This window comes from Artemia franciscana, chromosome 3 (genome assembly GCF_032884065.1).
Source record: "Artemia franciscana chromosome 3, ASM3288406v1, whole genome shotgun sequence".
In the NCBI taxonomy this organism is placed as follows: Eukaryota; Metazoa; Arthropoda; class Branchiopoda; order Anostraca; family Artemiidae; genus Artemia; species Artemia franciscana.
Genome location: NC_088865.1, coordinates 38,248,472 through 38,266,627, shown reverse-complemented (window position 1 = coordinate 38,266,627; position 18,156 = coordinate 38,248,472). Strand labels below are relative to the sequence as shown.

Sequence of the window (18,156 nt, the reverse complement as noted above, 5' to 3'; positions counted from 1 at the left end):
AGCATATGGTATTGCAAGTTCTGCATACCATCTACTCGGCCATGATAGCAGGCAGTATATTTCGTCAATCTTTAGACTATTCCATCTTCACAGCTTTCTGTTCGCTAAGTAATTAATACATAGCTAAGTCTAAGGGTTGGGTCGGTTGTAACAAATCAACGTGTCGATGGGCTTAGCAAAAAAACATCAAAAGGACATGGGTCACTCTAATGTGTATTTGCCTTCGCTCTTAGAGATACTAGCAATAGCAATAGCACCGACCAATTGAAGAGTGAAGCAACTGTCCGAAGTAAATTTTTATGTTTGAAATCCTTTAAACGGAGTATTCCAGCCGTCCACCTTAAAAATTGAAGAAAATCATGTTTTAACCCGTGTATCACTTATTTGTTTCCCTTGTTTTTTTATGTTTAAGGATCCAAAGGGATTGGATCTCTCCTTGATCCGTGCCTTCTTATTGTTGATTCGAACGAGTCCCCATTATCTGGGGAACTTTCCCCGATCCACAACCGAGATCCGCACTTCAGTTGACTGAGGGACTCCTTCACAGAGAAGGTGAATCAGTGAACTCTGGATATGATCAGAAAATGAGGTTTATGCAAGTATTGACATCAGCACTCATAGTAGATAACTTTGAAACTAAAAAAAAGGTAAAAAATGTTTGCATGAAAATGAAATTTCTAGTTAGGCGTAAAAAAAATCGCCAATTGAAAGTAATATGAAAGCCTACCATTATTACTGTTCTTATTAATAACACATATTGCAAATTGGAAACACAAAAATATTTTGATTTCTACAATATAGAGTTTTCATAGTTAAAGATTTATGGTAAGTAGAAAACTAACATGACAATAAAAATATTCAAACGTCTATAAAAAAAAGTTTATTTTTATTGAAGGACATAGTTTGCGATAAGCATGATATATTTCCAACCAAATAAGAACATGTGCTGCAACTCCTTTGTTCTTTGTTTTAAATGACATTGCGAAGGTTGTCTGTATTTTATACTTTAGTTTCAACTATTTTTCAACACTCCCTGGTTTTGTTGACGATGTTTTTTTTGTGACGATGCACTCAAGTTTGTTTTTTTTTTCCATTTTGTGAGAAACGTTTTATTCCTAACTTCACTCAGAGGAGGTGGGTGAGAAGAGAGAATTCCAACTATATAAAAAAAAAACTTGTTCCCTTGTCTGTTCAACACTATTTTTTTTTACGAAGCACTCGTATTAGCTTTTGTCCATTTTGTTCCCGTATGTGTTTCATTTTATTTATTGTGATGACGCGCTTGTGTTAGCTTTTTTCCATTTTGTGAAAAATTTTTATTCATAACTTCAAATAGAGGAGGCAGTGGAAGAGAGAGCATTTCAGGCAGAATTTCTACGGACCTCCAGAAAACTTTAATAACCTTAGCTGTTAAATAGACTTTATATTTGTTCTCTTACCGCTGTCAACGATGTGAAATTCATTCTATTATATCGCCGCAGCAAAAAAAAAAACTCTCACTGTATTACATAAATTTAGCCCAACGTTTGTATTTTTATAAAGCAAATTCCAAGCCGCATTGACTACAATGGTAAAGCTTGTGTTTGGTGCGACAAATAATTCCGTATACATAACATAGAAACAAAATTATAATATGAAATAAGAGGTGAAACCTTTAACTAAGACAGTAAAAAAATATCATATGCATTAAAATCGAAAATTCAGCTGAATATTCAAGCATTTTATTAAACCCAAAATCCCCCAGAATGACTACAAAGGTAAAGCTTATGTTTGGTGCTACAAATAATTCCGTATATATAACGTGGAAATAAAATTAGAATATAAAATAACAGGCAAAACCTTTAGTTAAGACAGTAAAAAAAATATTGTGTACTAGTAAAAATCAAAAATTCAGCTAAATTCAAATTCAAACATTTTATTATCCCCCAAAGTCAGAGAGAGGGAAGTAAATAAACAAGATATTAGCCATACTACAATATAGAATAAAAAGAAACTTTTTTATGTTAATTTATTATTTTATTTTAGAGTTTGATTTAGTTTATTAAAAAAAAAATTCTAAAAATAGAACAATAAAATATAAATACTGGCTAATCTACATTAATACTGAGTAAACAAGCTAGACGAACCTATAATATAAGCACAACACAACTATATTTCCATAATAGCATTCCATACATTATCAGAAACATTGGCTTCGTGTTCCGAAGCGCCCCCGTCCCCCTCAACGCCAACAAGAATGAAAAACTAGACTATTAACACATACAATAAAATAATACTAAGAGATGAAACAGACAAGATGAAACAAATTATGTACAAACTGTACGTCGAATTGAAAACGAAAAAAGAACTCACATCTGACAAACTATAGTTGTTTTTTTTTTATATTTCTTAAATGAACTGATATTTTCAAAGTCACAATCCTCGAGCGAAAGAGTAAGTTCCGCTCTCTACTAGTAATAATGCCCAAGTCGAAACATTTCTTTTTACACAGAGGTATTAGTTTCCGGAATGAGATGGACAGTTATGTTAATAATAATATGGGTTTGAATAATTAAGTGTTGCTTAAAGGGATAAACCATACGATATAAAAAAAAATAAGAGACACAGTTTTTTTTGTCGTTGGGGAATTGGAGGATGGTGGCGGATTAGAATTTGGTCTTTTATGTTTTAGGTAATTGGGCGAATCTACAGCTAATTAATATGTTGGTCAACTCATTTGAATTTTTAATTAAAAAATTAATTAATGAAATTTAAACTGAATCAAATTTCGGATGAGCGTATATTTGTTTTTCCATGTTTACTTGACTACACCTTTGGACAGCCCTGTGTCAGGCTCTTTGGCAGTCCAGAAGAATGTTATTTTTGCTGTGAATAGTTTGTTCGATAACTAAATAGTTGTTGTTTATGCCCACAAAATTGTTTTTGCTCAGAAACTACCCACGCATCCTAATATTGTTATACTTTTGGTTTTTCAAGCCAATTCAACATCTATCCCTTTCTTTTTGTGATTCTCTTTTTGATTCTCCTCTTTTGATTCTTCCCTTAATCCATCATCATACTCCAAAATGAGAAATGGACATATTGAGCATATGTAAAAGGGCATATATGAATGGACATAAGGAAATGGGCATAAATGAACTGTTATTACATTTACTGTCACAATAAGCGATAATCTAGAAGACTGATGAGTTTACAAGAAATGAAAATTTGCGTTTAAGCTGCGTTGAAACAGCAAATTGAAAGGCTTTGAACAATTTTACTATCTGGTATCATCCTTTATCAAGATGGCAATCTTTTAAATGAGATGAAAGCCTTTAAATATTGCCATTTCTTAATTAGCATAATTGTTTTGATTTCATTAGCTTAATTAGATTTGATTATATTGAATTAGTTATAATTTTTCAATTAGATTAATGCAACGACAATCTTTTAACAATTTAAATATCGTTTTTTATCAATCTAAATATGGGCTATGTCCTCTGTCGAACAGGGCAGTCCATTTTTTTTTTCAAATATAACAATACCCTGCTGTCTTTTTCAGAGGATACCTGATGGGATGATATATTTTTCTTATTATTCAAAAAGGGCTATAAATAGAACAATTACATTTACTAAAGATAAAGCAATATACTCGAAGCCTGTTCCAAGCACATGGCCGTCCAAAATATACAAATAGTATAATTGTCAAGTTGCTTAGAACTTAGTCTTCAAGTCAAGTCAGTGTTTCTCTGCCCTTCAGACAGCCAAAAATCTATGCAAAATGTATAATATATGTGTTCATGCAACTGTGTTCAAGACTACAGTGTTAATCCTCTCCTAGAGAAAACAAATAAAAAGAGGAAGAGGCATAAATTTTCAGCTCAAAGAATGGGGCATAATGATATCTGCTAAAACATAAAAGGGTGAACCGTTGACAAGCTAAAGCCTACTTTGACTGGTATCCTCATCAATACCTGGAGATATTTCCAATGCTATTCGAATTTCTTTGGTTATGCGTAGAAATAAAAATATAAGTTATTTTTAAATGAGCTTTGTAATCATCTCTTTTGTTCACTTTTGGATATAGTCTTTTGAAGTAAAAATAGTACCGTCAAGTGGCAACTTTACAATTTATGTATAAAAGATTTATAAGCCACTTGAAGCTTACAATGTTCAACTTTAGACAATATTTGGGATTTGAGAACCATACCTCTGACTTAACGGACAGATATACAGCTTTTCGTCCAAGTATTCCTATGGATAGGTCCCACACAAGTGGTCCGTAGAAACAACGGATTTTTTTACTTTAAAAGAACTTCATATGGGCAAATGTCTTCATATGATCCTTCATAGTAAGAAAATTGCCTACTAAAAATAATAGCGGTAATGCGGATAATCTCTTCAATTAAAAAGCTATCCTGATTAGAAATTAGCCCTGATTAGCCCTGAATCAGGAGAAATTAGCCCTGATTAGATAAAAACACTTCATAAACATTTCTTATAACTAAGTCATGAAATCACGATCTTCACCAACAGCAGACTTGAGACATCAAAATTAATCTTTTATAGAAATTTTAAAATCGATTTTGTTGCGATATAATCTTCAGCATTCGTATATTACTAGAGGAATCAAAAATATAGCAGGTTTTTTTAATTTTGGATTTTTTTTTACCTTTGTTTCTTATTTTTAATCGAACTATATTATTTGTAATGTGTACCTTAGTTCTGCCCTAGGATGGATGGATGATAGACTATTTATCAACAAGTGAAATGACATCATTTTTATACAATCCTAAAAAAAAGGCGTATGCCAACTCTGCCTCTCACTCAAGACTACCTGTTTTGGCTTTTTTCTCCAATTAGTCATGGCAACTTTATTTTAATTGAAAAATCAACAGACTCGATCTCGGCTTTAGGCCTCAATCTCGTACATCAAATACAGTTAAATCCTTACCAAAAACAACAATTGTAGGCCAACATTTGATGTGAAGTTTATTCCAGATTAAACAATCTTTGTCATTCAAAACAGGATGAGCTATGTTGTATCTTTCAACAGCTTTCAGTATATTCTCTGTCGATTTTTCGTTTTCGAACTTGGCACTATGAATTCCAATCTGAAAATACTCAATTGAATCCTTTCCATACAAAACGTGATAGAACTACTCGGGGAGAACTAGACAAAGAACTAGAACTATCGAGCAGGTATTAAGCACAGAACTTTTACAATTTACTGGCGATTTAGATTAGAGTACCAGGCGACCGAGTTTCGCTCCTTCACCGAGTCTTTTTAATCTCTTTCTCAGAACAGCTTAAATTTTATTTGGTGAAACTTTTTAGTATTTATACCAACAAATTACTCTATGTTAAAATGTGGTTCAGGTAGGTTGTGGTCGTACCAAGTTAAGAATATATTATATCACTGTAGATTAGGTCATTTGTGGGGGAATTATGTCATTTTTAGGGCTTGAGGATATGAGGGAGAAAGCAAGTGGATTAGTTGAAAGGATTATACAGGATCAGGAAGTATAAGCATGGCAGGTCCAATATTCACTTTCGGCTTCTCTAGCTCTTTGTTTTCGATCGAATAATGTTTGGGGTGAGGTATATTTTTTAAGGTAGGTTTAAATAAAAAAGAAATAAAGTTATCAGTTGATAGCTTGTACTGGGCCAAAGAAGAAATTTTATTGGGAGGAAAGGTCAAATGCTGGTTCGTATTTTGTCCTACGTGTGGAGGTTTGAATGACAGTGTATGTCACCTGATGTGTGAATGTGAAAAACTGAATGATTAGAAAATTTTAATGTTCGGTAGGGAGGATTTTGATTTTGAACGGTTAGTGAGAGTGTGTGTGGATGAATATTTTATGAGTTTAAGAAATTTGGCGTGATTCTTCCGTCTTACAATGGACCATAGAGCTTTGTTATGTTAGGATTTTTGTAATATCTGTTTCTTTGTTGTTTCTTTTATATATTTTGCTATAAACCATGGCTTTAAGCGCAAATAAATTATATTCCATTCTCTACTATCAACATCAAATTAATTGTAATGTGTTTTTTTAAATATTCAGCAGACAATCATTTTCATCAAAATTTATTACAACAAATCCTAATATTTTTGCCGCATCTACACGATTTGTTTTCCAAAATTAAAGCCCTAAATGGACGTTCTCAAGTCACGACCAACCTGGATCGTTTTCACACCATAAAATGGAAATATGTCAGTTTTTTGAAAAAAAATTGAGTGCCATTTTTAAGAAGAGATTTACAGATAAATTAAAGAAATATATACAATTATTGCTTGTTTAAAAATACAATATTATACCGCGGCTCAAGTTGAAATTGCTACTGAAATAAGAAACTGTTTTCACCCTTATAAAAATTAAGAAACTTGGCCATTAAGAAACTGGTATGGCCCTTCAGCTCTACTTCCTGAAATTAAAAATAAAATCAGAAATACTACACTAGAGTCAAGGAAAAAAATATGGTCGACAAAATTGTAAGTAGAATCTTCTATCAGATAACTTTCTTGCGCATGGAGGAGAAAGTCAAAACCCTTGCTTGTTCACAATCTCAGTATTCTGCAATTTTCTAATGGTTTCCTATATTTTTCATATTATCCTTCTGTTATCTGTGTTTTTCAGTCCTAATAACAGGTAGAAAACCCAACTGGCAGCATTCAAACAGCCTACTCCCCGAGAAAATTAGCATAAGAGCCATAAAACAAAAGGTGACAATTACTCACACTTGGTGTTTGATTCTTACTAAAAAAAAAAAAACAGTACTGTATGTAATGTTTATGAAATGTGTAATGTTACGCACTAAAATTTTAATATGGAAACTCAAATAAAACATATCCTTTATCCGTAACGTCACCACAGGTTCGTTACTACCACCCTGAGAAAAATACCAATTTTTCCTTAGAGTCCTGACCTATTTAATCGTTCTTGTGACCTGAAATATCAATTGTGTTAATATGCATTATAATTATTAATCGCATAATTAATTTAAAAAAAAGAAATATAAATATAACAATCAGAAGTTTTATTGGTGGCTGTCAGGGCTCTTCCATACTTCATTATATGTTCGTCGTTCACCTAAGTAGCCGTGTAACCCTTTAGTTTCATTTTTGACAAGCTTTAATTCTCGTTTTCGCATATCTTCTAACCGCCCGTGTCTTTGCTCTTCATTTTCATTTGTGACTCGCTCAGATTCTCGGTGTTATTTGCCTTCTAACCACGTGTATCTTTGCTCTTCATTTTGATTTTTGACTCCCTCAGATTCTCGTTCTTACAAATCATCCAACCGCCCCTATCTTTGCTCTTCATTTTCATTTTTGACACGCTATAATTCTCGTTTTGGCACATCTTCTAACTGCCTGCGTCTTAATCTTCATTTTCATTTTTTCTCGCTCAGATTCTCGTTTTCGCGTATCTTGTAACCACCCGTGTCTTTGCTCTTCATTTTCATGTCTTATCTTTATTAAAGTTATCTCAGCTTTATCTACATGTCTTATCTACACCTTTTGCACAGCTTATCTACAACTTATTTACAGCATGTCTTAGCTTTATTAAAGTTATCTACATATAACTTTAAAGCAAATCACGGAATACCTATGTGTGTTTTCCTAATCTGAGCATAGGAGAAAGCAGTTTTTTGGCCATGTTTTGGTCCCCTTTTGGCCAGACGCATTTTCTTTTAATATTAGGGTACTCTCGCCCAAGGAACTTGCGGTTCAGAGTTTCAAATTGATTAAAGACAACAAGTTTTTCAGGCCATTTTCTGGCTTTCTAACACCCTTCCCCTCCCAACAATATAATCAGAAGAAAAGATTTTGGTTGTTTTTTAGACACCCTTTTCGGAAGATGAACTGAGCCCCTAAACAAAAATTTGTCTTCTGCATTAGGGTTTACTTGACCCAAGATATTATGACTTAAAAACTTCAATTTGCTCAGAAAAAAAACTTATTGATCATTTTTGGGAAAACCAAAATTTGCTTCTATTTTTTCTTGTGCAATGGAACCCTTTTACTCGAAGGAGTAAGCAATATAAGTCTTGAGCTGATTAGAAAAGATAGTCCTTTTTTATCTTTTTTTGGGTCCCACTTTTGGGGGACTACACCCCCAAACTAATTTCTATTTTTATGTTAGGCTCTTCTTGGTCTGGAAACTTACGGCTGCAAGTCTCAAACTGATCAGAGACAACGAGATTGTGGCCTATTACTGGGGTCCTTAACACACTCCCATCCCCAAATAAAATTATAGTTCTCTCAACTCAGGCAATGATCCTTGAAAATTTCAAACCAATCGAGAAAGAACAAGTTTTTGGCCTTTTTGGACCACAATTTGTAGGGAAACCAATGTCCCAAAAATAAAATTTTGTAAATATTAAGGTCTACTTGGCCAGTGACTTACAATTTAAAATTTCAAGCTGTTCAGGAAAAAGTGTCTTGACTGTTTTAGGGTTCCATTTTCAGGCAAACGAACTCTTTTTCATTTTTGCTGGGGTGGGGTGGGGGGGGGTCACCTGATCCGAGAAGTTTCAAATACAATTTTCAATCCCACACGAAAAAATTTTGGTGCTATTTTTGGGCGGTCCTTGCCCTCAAAATATTTTTTGTGCATGAGGGTCCCCTTTGTCCAAGAGCTTTTGGTGCAAGTTTAGAGTCGTTCGGAACATTTTTTTACCTTTTTTGATGGGAACCAATATTATTCAAGTCTTTTTTCATGCACATTTCTGTTCTCTTGAACCAAGCGAAGTTAAGAATTTACCTATTGAGCAGATCAGAAAAAAAAACATTTTCAGCCATTTTCAGGCGTTATTTTGGGTGGACCGTGCCCCTCCATTATTTTTTCTTTTGTATATAGTTTTCCTTGATTTAGGTGCTTACAGATTTTTAGGTTCAACCCGTTCAAAAAAAAGTTTATTGGACCTTCGTTGGGTCGCGTTTTGACGGAGCCAACATTTTTTTTTCCTTGTGCTTTCAGGTCTCCTTAGCTAAAGCATTTAAGGGTATAGGTTCAATCAGATAATAAAAATTCGGTCTTATTTTGGATACCATTTTTTGGGGAGGTCAATGTCCCCAAACTATTTTTTTTATTTTGTGCATTAGGTTCCTCTTGGTCCTCTTAAAAAATATAACAAATGATAGCTAAATTTACAATGCATTTTCTTTTCTTATTTTCAGAATTTTTCGCATTGACTGAAATACAGACAGTTCCGCTGAACTCAGACTGCATTCGTTATGGCTCAAATGGAGCTAGTTAAGACACACAACCATATAATATTTCAAAGTGTATGAAATTGTTAAACAAAATAAAAAACATAACAAAATTAAAAACGAAGTTCGCAATAAATCATGGGAGAAAAAAGGGGGGAAGTTATGATGACCTCCATTCTCTCTTTAAATTCAATATATCTCCAAATACCAATATTCTTGTTTGTATAAAAAGTGTTCTCAAGCAACGATGTTTTTGCGTAATAAAAAAAAAACATTCAAAAAAATAAAATGCAATATAATACAAATAAATCTTCAGACTCAAAACAGACCAAGAGATAATTTGGGCATTTTAGATAATTCCTAAATAATGGGCTATCATCAGAAACAAAAATATTTGCCATTAGAAAAACAACCCAACTAATCATTTAGAAGACAAAATAAATAAACATTCCAAAAAAGTAATTCGAAGAGTTATAGTGATCTTGACTTGGGATAGCCCAAAATAACATGTGGTGCACCTCGAGGCACAACCCTCTGAAACGTGATCTCTCCTGTCCTGAACCATGACACCCAGTTATCTAAACCGCTTATATAATCGATGTCACTTTTAGCTCAGACTGCTTCTTTAGCCCGTATGTTACAAACCTAGTAAAAAAAGAAAATTACGCCTTAAAGTCGCTGGTTACTTTGGAGCGCCTGGGTTTTTTTTTACAATGCAGCTCAAACTGGCATATCTGTGTTATGTACGGCCATTACTTGAGTACGCTTGTCCAATCTGGGGCCCTCAAGTGCACAATATAGAATATGTCAGTAGTGACACTGTAAGTCTGCAGAAATGTGCTGCAAAAATCATACTTGGTGCAAATTATGCGTCAAGCAAATACGTTCTCAAGTCGCTAAAATCTCAAGTCTCCGTAAGCAAACATACGACCTTACCCTAAAGTTTAGACAATTACTATTCACGAGTCAGAAGCATTGTTCATTGCTGCCATCTCCTTGTACAAAGCCTCTGCCTACTTAAAGCAGGAATAAAATCGAACTGTTAAGATGCCGCACAAATCATTTTATCGACTCTTTTGTTCTTTTTTTTGTCAGTGCAATTAGCCGTTTGTAATTTGTTCACATTGTAATTTACTGATGTTGTAAAAAAAAAAATAGCACAATTTAGATGCAGCCTCGACAAAAATTATAAAAGCTGTTTTTATTAAATTAATTTTGAATAGTTATTTGTTATCAGAAAAACCCAAGATTTTGTTAAAATCGGAAAAATGCTCCCAATTCTCAAGAAAGATCCACCATCAACTTTGCTTCTGAAATAAAAGACATTTTTGTAGAATTTAGTTAAGTTAAAGGAATTGTACAGGCTAGGTTCTATTGCAGGTGGTTCCAATAATTAAAACAACAATTATTTTCAAATGCAAATTTCGTGAGTAGAATACATGGAGAATGCACTATACTTAACTTGGCTAAGAATTAGAGTGAGGAATTTCACTGGAATTGAAGCATTTTTGTGGAATTGGAAACAAAGTCAGAAAATATTTTGGTACTGTCCCATCACTACTACATACTCTAAGCAATAGAACTTACAACTTTCACCTTATCTCCAAATGTCTGCTCAATTACTTCAAGATCAGGCAAAATATGCATACAATTTATACAGCAGTAGGTAAAGAAGTCAAGAACTAGTAGTTGGCTAGAAAAATCTAGATCCTTTTCTTTGCTGTTGACAACATCTAATGCTGAAATGGAATAAAGAATTGCAACACAGGCTAAAATAAATAGGCTTTTCACTTTATATTTGCAAGGAAAAAAGATATTTCAAAACTTTTTATAATACCTCCAATGAAATTGGAATCTCATTAAAAAAAAAGTATTTATTAGCTATCATACTGTTTCCTAAGTTTCTGATATCATGTAGAGAGTCAAATGAGTTTTTTTTTTTTCAGTAGACTAATCACGCAAGAATCAAAAGTTAGAGGTAATTTACTGAAAATCAATCAGTAAATAAAAAAAAATGGGTTTTTTTTAAGAGATTGAATTTAAGTATTTTATCTGGGTTCCAAGACAAAAAGAAAATTTTTAAATTCAAATTAGCTGTAAAACAAAATCAAATATAATATGGGAAAAATTTTATGCATTTTTCTCACATCCACCAAAGGATTTTGAAGGTCAAAACAATTCTGGCAAAAAAAAAACAACTGTTTTTATGGGTGTTATGGGTACTCACAAGCAGTTAGGCTGACCAGCATTGGCCACATGCTAGAAACAGAAAAACACAATTTAAACTGTTTTAAGTGAACATCATGTAACTAAATAATGAATCCATCAAACCTTTTTTTTTTCCTTATGTTACCATTTAGAGCAAAAAAAAAAAAATTCAGACACAATACACTTTTCACTCAGAGACAATAACAGCAATAGTAATAAAGAAAGAGTTAAACGTTCACTGAAAGTATTTTGGGAAACGAGAAATTTTGGGGAAATAATGGAAGTTTTTTTTAAAGTACATACCACAATTGAAGTTTTTACACAATGATTTTATTAGAAATTCCTGGTAGAATATTTTATTGGAATTACTAGCAACTCACGAATGTGTGGGTGTAATATAGCATTGTCCATTATGTATGTATGCAGGCCACCCTTTACCCTTCTAAAAGTCTAAAAATATACAAAAACTGTAACAGAATTTTAACCTTAATAAATTTTTCTAGCAAAAAAAATTAGAAGCCCCCCCCCCCCCCTGGAAGACAGTGAACTAGAAAAATTATGCAAGCACATTTATTTGCAAAATCTGCAATTTTCTAAAAAAAAAAAAATAATCAAAAAGTCAATATGTGACATTTAGAGTGTATGTCGCATCAACTAGTTTTCAAATCGATTAAACATTTTAGTAAGATAAAAAAATATTCAAACTAAAAACTCAAAATAATTCACAAATGTTACAACAGAAAACGCACATTTGCGAGTCACTATCTCCTTACCCTCCCCTCTTAGGAGAATCAGAAATAGACGAAATTTGAACATTTTGTATCATAAAAAAAAGCCAGGTAAAAAGTCTTTTTTCATACTTCTAACATCCATAGAATTTTTTCAGGTTGAACCTCCCGACCCCCAAGGGAAAAATTTACCTACATTCTATTCATTAGCATAATATTTATGTGAATGTCCATGGCAGGTGATAAAGAAGACAAGAATATCTTGGCTACTCCCATGGACTGCAACATTTTATAATTAGTCAACTACTCAGTAATATAAAAATAGAATATGTGTATGAGTAAACTTCTAGTCTTCACTTAAGCAACCTTAGTTATTAATGCATAAACCAAATCTTAGTCCTATGCCTGCTTTATGGCAAAAGTGGACAAGAGGTGCTTTTGGATAACTTTGACAGTGGTTGTGCTATGTAGATGAAACTTTCAGGAACGAATCTAAAGCCAAGATTATGGTCTAGAAAGGTGTTTCCAAGCTTGTGTCTCATCTCCTACTTGCACACTCAAAAGGATAGTATTAAAATATATCTTAACTTTTAAAAAAATATATCAAACTTGACTTAGAATAAAGCTCTAATCCTGATGAACTTCTTACCAAAGACTACAGTACACAGAAAGAAGACTTGAAGCCCAAAATTTATTTTCAGATTTTTAAAACAGATCTTCACAGAACACTTGCAGCCCTATAAGTTGTGACATGCACTTGTATACACCTTCCTAAAGCCTAATTTGTTTCTGGATTTACCCTCAAAAGTCCAGTCTGTCTAGCACAATAACTTTCCCAGATATAACAAAAAGCTGCTCTTCTCTAATTTTGCTATTAGATAATGTACCCGCTATCAGTGGTATTAGTTTGATTTTTTATTAAGACGGTTTGACTTACAGTCTACAAAAGTCTGAGAAATAAATGTAACAGAGATTTTGAAAATTTACAACTTTTATAAGCTTACGCTAACATAGTCACCATCTAATTTTAAGCCAACCAAAAATAGATCCATGGGTAAACGATGTTTCAGCCTCCCCCCTAAAAAAAGAAACATTAGTGTCTTTCTAAGAAAATCTTTGCATTCTGAGTGAATATAGCACGTTGATGAGAGTATTGGCAAAAAAAAAACATGCTGGAAACAGGTACCTTATATTACATTAGTATTTACTATTATATATAATAGTTAAGTTATTATATATATTATTATAATGAAATTAGTATTATTAGAGTAAATGTTACTTTATACTAAATTATTTTGTAGAATTTTTTAAATGGATTTTAGTTATTTTAGGAAGTAGTTGAGTTAGGTGAATGAAACTTTCAGCAGTTTATTGGGAGCCAAAATCCTATTGTAGAAAGCATTTTTAAGCTTGTATCTGTATTCCATTCCTAGTCCTAAGGCTTAGAAGTCATCATAGAAAACAGGTCACAACTGTCTTAAGATTGACAAATACAAATCCTTTATTTTGATTCATCTAATTTTCTTGGATTTGCAATTTGCAATGTCCTCCAGATATTCCAGCTTTTTTCCTTCAAGGTTGAGCAGGAATGAAATAGTTTGTCTACTCTTATCTTTAGCAGATACCTATCTCCAGAACCTCTATGAACTGTCTTTGATGTTCAATTCCAAGTTATCTTCATAGTAAGCTATGAAGTGCCTAGTCAGTTGGCTCAGTTTATTCCTTGCTCTTGCAAAATGATCCCAGTGGTGAGTGCATTTGCATTTCTTATATGTTGAAAAAACCTTCTTCTTATGGTTCATAGCCTTTTTAATAGGCTGGTTCAGGTGTGGCAGTGTTTTGGTGCATTCACAAATGAACTTGAAGTACATGTCCTCTGAGCTTGGAGCAGAGTGTTCTTAAAATTTTGCCAGGCTAGCTTAATGTCTCTCTTCAAAATCACTTGGTCCCATTATACTGCCTGTATTATCTCCCTGATTTTGCTGTAGTTGGTGTAAGTTTGTTTAGTGCAATTGTTTGTTTGTTGACTAGTCAGCAAGTCATGGCAGATGCAGACCTGGTCACTGGCACCAATGGGAAGGAGGTACTCAGTATTCACTAACAATCCTGGGTTGCTAGTGATTGTCAAATCTAGTAGGGATGGCATCTGGTTATTCTTATGCTGGGTTGGCTGGTCAATTGCCTGATATAGGCTATTGCTACCCAAATGTTCAACAGATGGGTTACTGGCAATAGAGCTTTGTTGATAACCCAAGCCCAAACCCATTTGACATCCAGTAGACTCAGGTCTCCAAGAAGAATTAAGCCCTGATTATCATGATTGGATGCTTGTTAAGCCAACTGAATTAGAACTTGGTAAGATGCAAGGGCATCTGGGGCTTCTATACATGCAACCTAACAGTAATGGTCTTCCTTCATTAATAATACTGACCAAAACACTCTGAGCTCATAGGAAATAATCATGAATTCAAGAAAAATCTTAAACCTATATTCCCTCCTTTATGTAGATGGCGGTGCCTCTCCTGGATTAATAGACAGATTTGAGAAAAGGCAATATCCAGGTACCCTGATATGGTTTTCTGCCAGTGGGTTGGTGGAGTTCTTAGTGGTCAGTTCACAAATACACAGTATATCACAATCTTCAGTGGTGGCTGCCAGTTTCAATTCTGGAAGCTTGTTTGTCACTGTATCAATGTTTGTGTAAAACAGTTTCAACACTTTCTTTCCACTGACTGAATTATTATTATGTAACACTTTTGGTAGACTTTTGTAACTAATGTTTGTTGAGCTTGAGCACAAATGGAAAGCATCACTATTATCATCATCAACACTAACACTACTAGAAAAAGAACTATTAACAGTTGGGCTTGTTTCAGTGGACAAAGGAGTCAATACTACATTATTACCCTCTTTTTTGACAACTGAATCTGTTTACCCTTTTCTCTTTCTGCCTTTTTGCAATCAAAGTGAAACTGTACATCCCCTTTCAGCACTCTTGATTTAGTCACAATCTCCTTTTTAACCCTGTAACTGTCTGCAAGGAAAATGACAGGCCTAGGTAGTCACCTGGTTTTGGAGAATTGTTTCCAAGTCACTGTGGCTTCAGAACAATGACAGATTGCAGATTGTACAATTGGGAATGATGGTCTTAAACAAACATTTGGATGTCAGCAGCCTCTTCACATGATTCAGGTATTCCATATGCCACAATGTTAAGCTGATGTTTCTGTCTTTTGCTGTCCTCATGAATAATTTTCCTCACACCACTTTGAAAATTTGTACTACTGTCATTATGAGACTAGCTCAGCTTACTTTTAACTATGTCTTCTATTTTGTTTCCACATTGGCTAGGGAACATTTGCTTGTAACATCACTTTCTAAATTTAAAATTCTGCTATTCATGTTCACTAGTTCTTGCTTGAGATCTTCTCAGAACTGATTAAGCAAGGCAGTCACAGCTTTTGAGATAGTTGTTTCAATTAGTTTTTGGGTTGTTTCTGAGCCTAGACTGGTGTTTCCACTAATCTTAAAAACTGGGCAAAACCTTTTGCATGTAAGACTATCAGTCATTTTTCAGAACAATTCATATTCTGACTTTGATAACCCAATATACTCTGTGCATAACCATCTGTCACAACCATCATATGATAAGGCCAAAAACTGTTCATCAAGTTCAACCTGACAGCTACCACATTCATCTTTGTTCTTTTTATGACTTACCCAGATTCTCTTGATTTTGTTTAGGGCAGCAATTTAAACTACAGACAAGATGGGTAAGGTCAATATTTATTTCAGTTTTAAATTATCTGCAATAAAGCAAGTTGTTACCATCAGAGCTAACTCAGCAAGGGAAGCATTGATCCCTGCTCACCTGATCCCTGCAATTTAAGGGATTTTACTCCTGGCAGGCACACTGGCAACCTGTCAAGAGCTTGAAAGTGAGATACAATATGATTATATTTGAATTTTAAGTGAATTTAAGTGTCTGGCATAAGAATGGTTATGTCCTTAAGAAGAAGATTTCAAATATTGTTCTTTTGACCAGTAGGATATAAACTCAATTTTTATATTTCTTCTTTGAGATACACTTTGTTTGGAAGGTATGAATTTGGAAGGGTTTATACAGTCTCAGAGTTACTAGGAATGGGAAACTACTTCATTAATGGTAAACTCCAGTATCAGGATTCTTTTTGCCTATCTTTATTATTCTGGTCTTAAGGAGGAGAGTTGGATATGGAATGGAGGTATGGTATGGAGGTATGGTACATTAAGTCTAGGCATAAGAATCATGTCCATTAGACAGAAAGCTTGAAATATATGAAGATGCAGTTCAACAAGCTTGTTGCTAAAAAGCAAACATGTTGACATTATATATAGTCAGCCTCCCTGATGCTGGATAATCACCCAACATAACATGTCACATCTTATAGCTTTTGAAACTAGATTTTAGATAGCCTATTGTCATTTCTACTAAAAGTTCTTGAAAACAAGCTGAAAATTTTGGATCCTTTTGGAGAGAAGGTTTTTTCACTTAGTTAGGTAGGTATTTTGGAAAATATCAGAGCATCTATATCCAAAATAATTTTAGCAGTAAAATCTTAGTTTAGCTACTTTTTGCTATCTTAGAAAGGGGTTAGATCTGGAAAATGAAACTTTCAGTAATGAATCCAGGACCAAAAACATATATTCTAGTTCTAAAATACCATAGCTGTGTTGGCCTCAGGCGGCTTGGTGCTGCAGTGAGTTATTAGTAGTAGTAGTAGTAGTATTTCTGTTATTTCAACTAGAATTTTAAGAGTAGAATTTTGAGCCATATCAATGGTTTTTTTTCCAAATTTAGGATTTGTATTTGCATATCTTTAAAACCTCATAAATTGAGATTGAGCAAAGTTGTGAAGGTGAAAACAGTTTTCTTGTACTTTATCTAAGCAGAAGATCTATTTTCCAAAGTTTCACTTTTATATCCAAAAGATTTTAAAAGGTCATCAAAAGTCAGGCTCCTCTAGAGGGAGAAGGAATAGAGGTAGGTACTTCAAAATATCTTCCCAAGACATAGGGCCTACTATTGTCTGTAGACCCATCCCTGAAAGTTTTATCTCCCTAACCTAACCCCTTTTCCAAAATAGAAAAAAGTAGCTGAACTAGAATTTTACCTTTTTAGCTAATGTTTTGTACATGCATTCCATCTAGACTTCACCCCTATCCCTTAATATGCAAACATATACCCTAAACTGTATATTTCCAGTGTATTCTGCCACCTATCACTTGTTTTTCAAGTTGTTGCTTTATCATAGTTAGTTCAATTTACAGGCACATGGGTTGAAACAACAGAAAGGCTTTGGTAGAATTGGTGGGAAGTAGCTTATATTTTTGGCTAGCCTATAGGCTATATCTTTGCATTGGGGAAGGGGGGTAAAGTATAGCAGGGTTGCATGCAAAACGTTTTGGCTAGAAATAATCTGAATATTATGAAGTGTGTATCCTTCTCCTGTCATATATCAATAAATATACGGATAAATATTTTATAAAATTGTTAATCGTTTAAAAGTTTAATGGCCAAGGCTATTAACTATTTCCTACTTTTAAGAGCTACCAATAGATCAGAAACTTCATTTCCAAAGTCAAGTGTATTAGCTTTAGCAACAATATCGGATATGAAAACTTTGTAAGAGCTTGTTTCTTGACATTTTAGCTGTAATAGCTGTATAGAAATATTTTGAAAGTAGTCTGGCATAGACATGTTATCTATTTTTGAATTTTCTGCTTAAATTGTCAGCTCGTTTGCCCGTTCTGAAATTATATAGTCGATTAGCTGAAAAATCCTACGGAAGAATTAAATCTGGAGAAATTCTGCCGCACAAACAAAAAGTAAGCAAAGTAGTAATATTAAGTCGAAACACCGCAGTTAATTTCTTTAGCCCAGACTCATTTCTCAAAATGTAACTACCACATTTGCTTTTCCAGTTACCTCTTTAGCATTATCAACATATGTTTAAGTCACCTGATTAGATTTTATTACAAGAACTT

The 18,156-nt window shown here is 33.6% G+C and overlaps 1 protein-coding gene across 1 annotated transcript in view; it reads right to left on the bottom strand.

Annotated features, from left to right (window-relative positions):
- The window catches only part of LOC136025530 (NHL repeat-containing protein 2-like), a 70,209-nt gene extending 52,324 nt beyond the window's left edge, over nucleotides 1-17,885 (bottom strand). The window contains exons 1-3 of the mRNA XM_065701560.1: nucleotides 17,710-17,885; nucleotides 10,781-10,932; nucleotides 4,934-5,093 (exon numbers count right to left, since the gene is read on the bottom strand). Coding sequence (XP_065557632.1) covers nucleotides 4,934-5,093; nucleotides 10,781-10,932; nucleotides 17,710-17,869 — 472 coding nt within the window. The 5' untranslated portion in view covers nucleotides 17,870-17,885. The remainder of the gene's footprint in view (nucleotides 1-4,933; nucleotides 5,094-10,780; nucleotides 10,933-17,709) is intronic.
- Nucleotides 17,886-18,156: the final 271 nt, after the last annotated feature.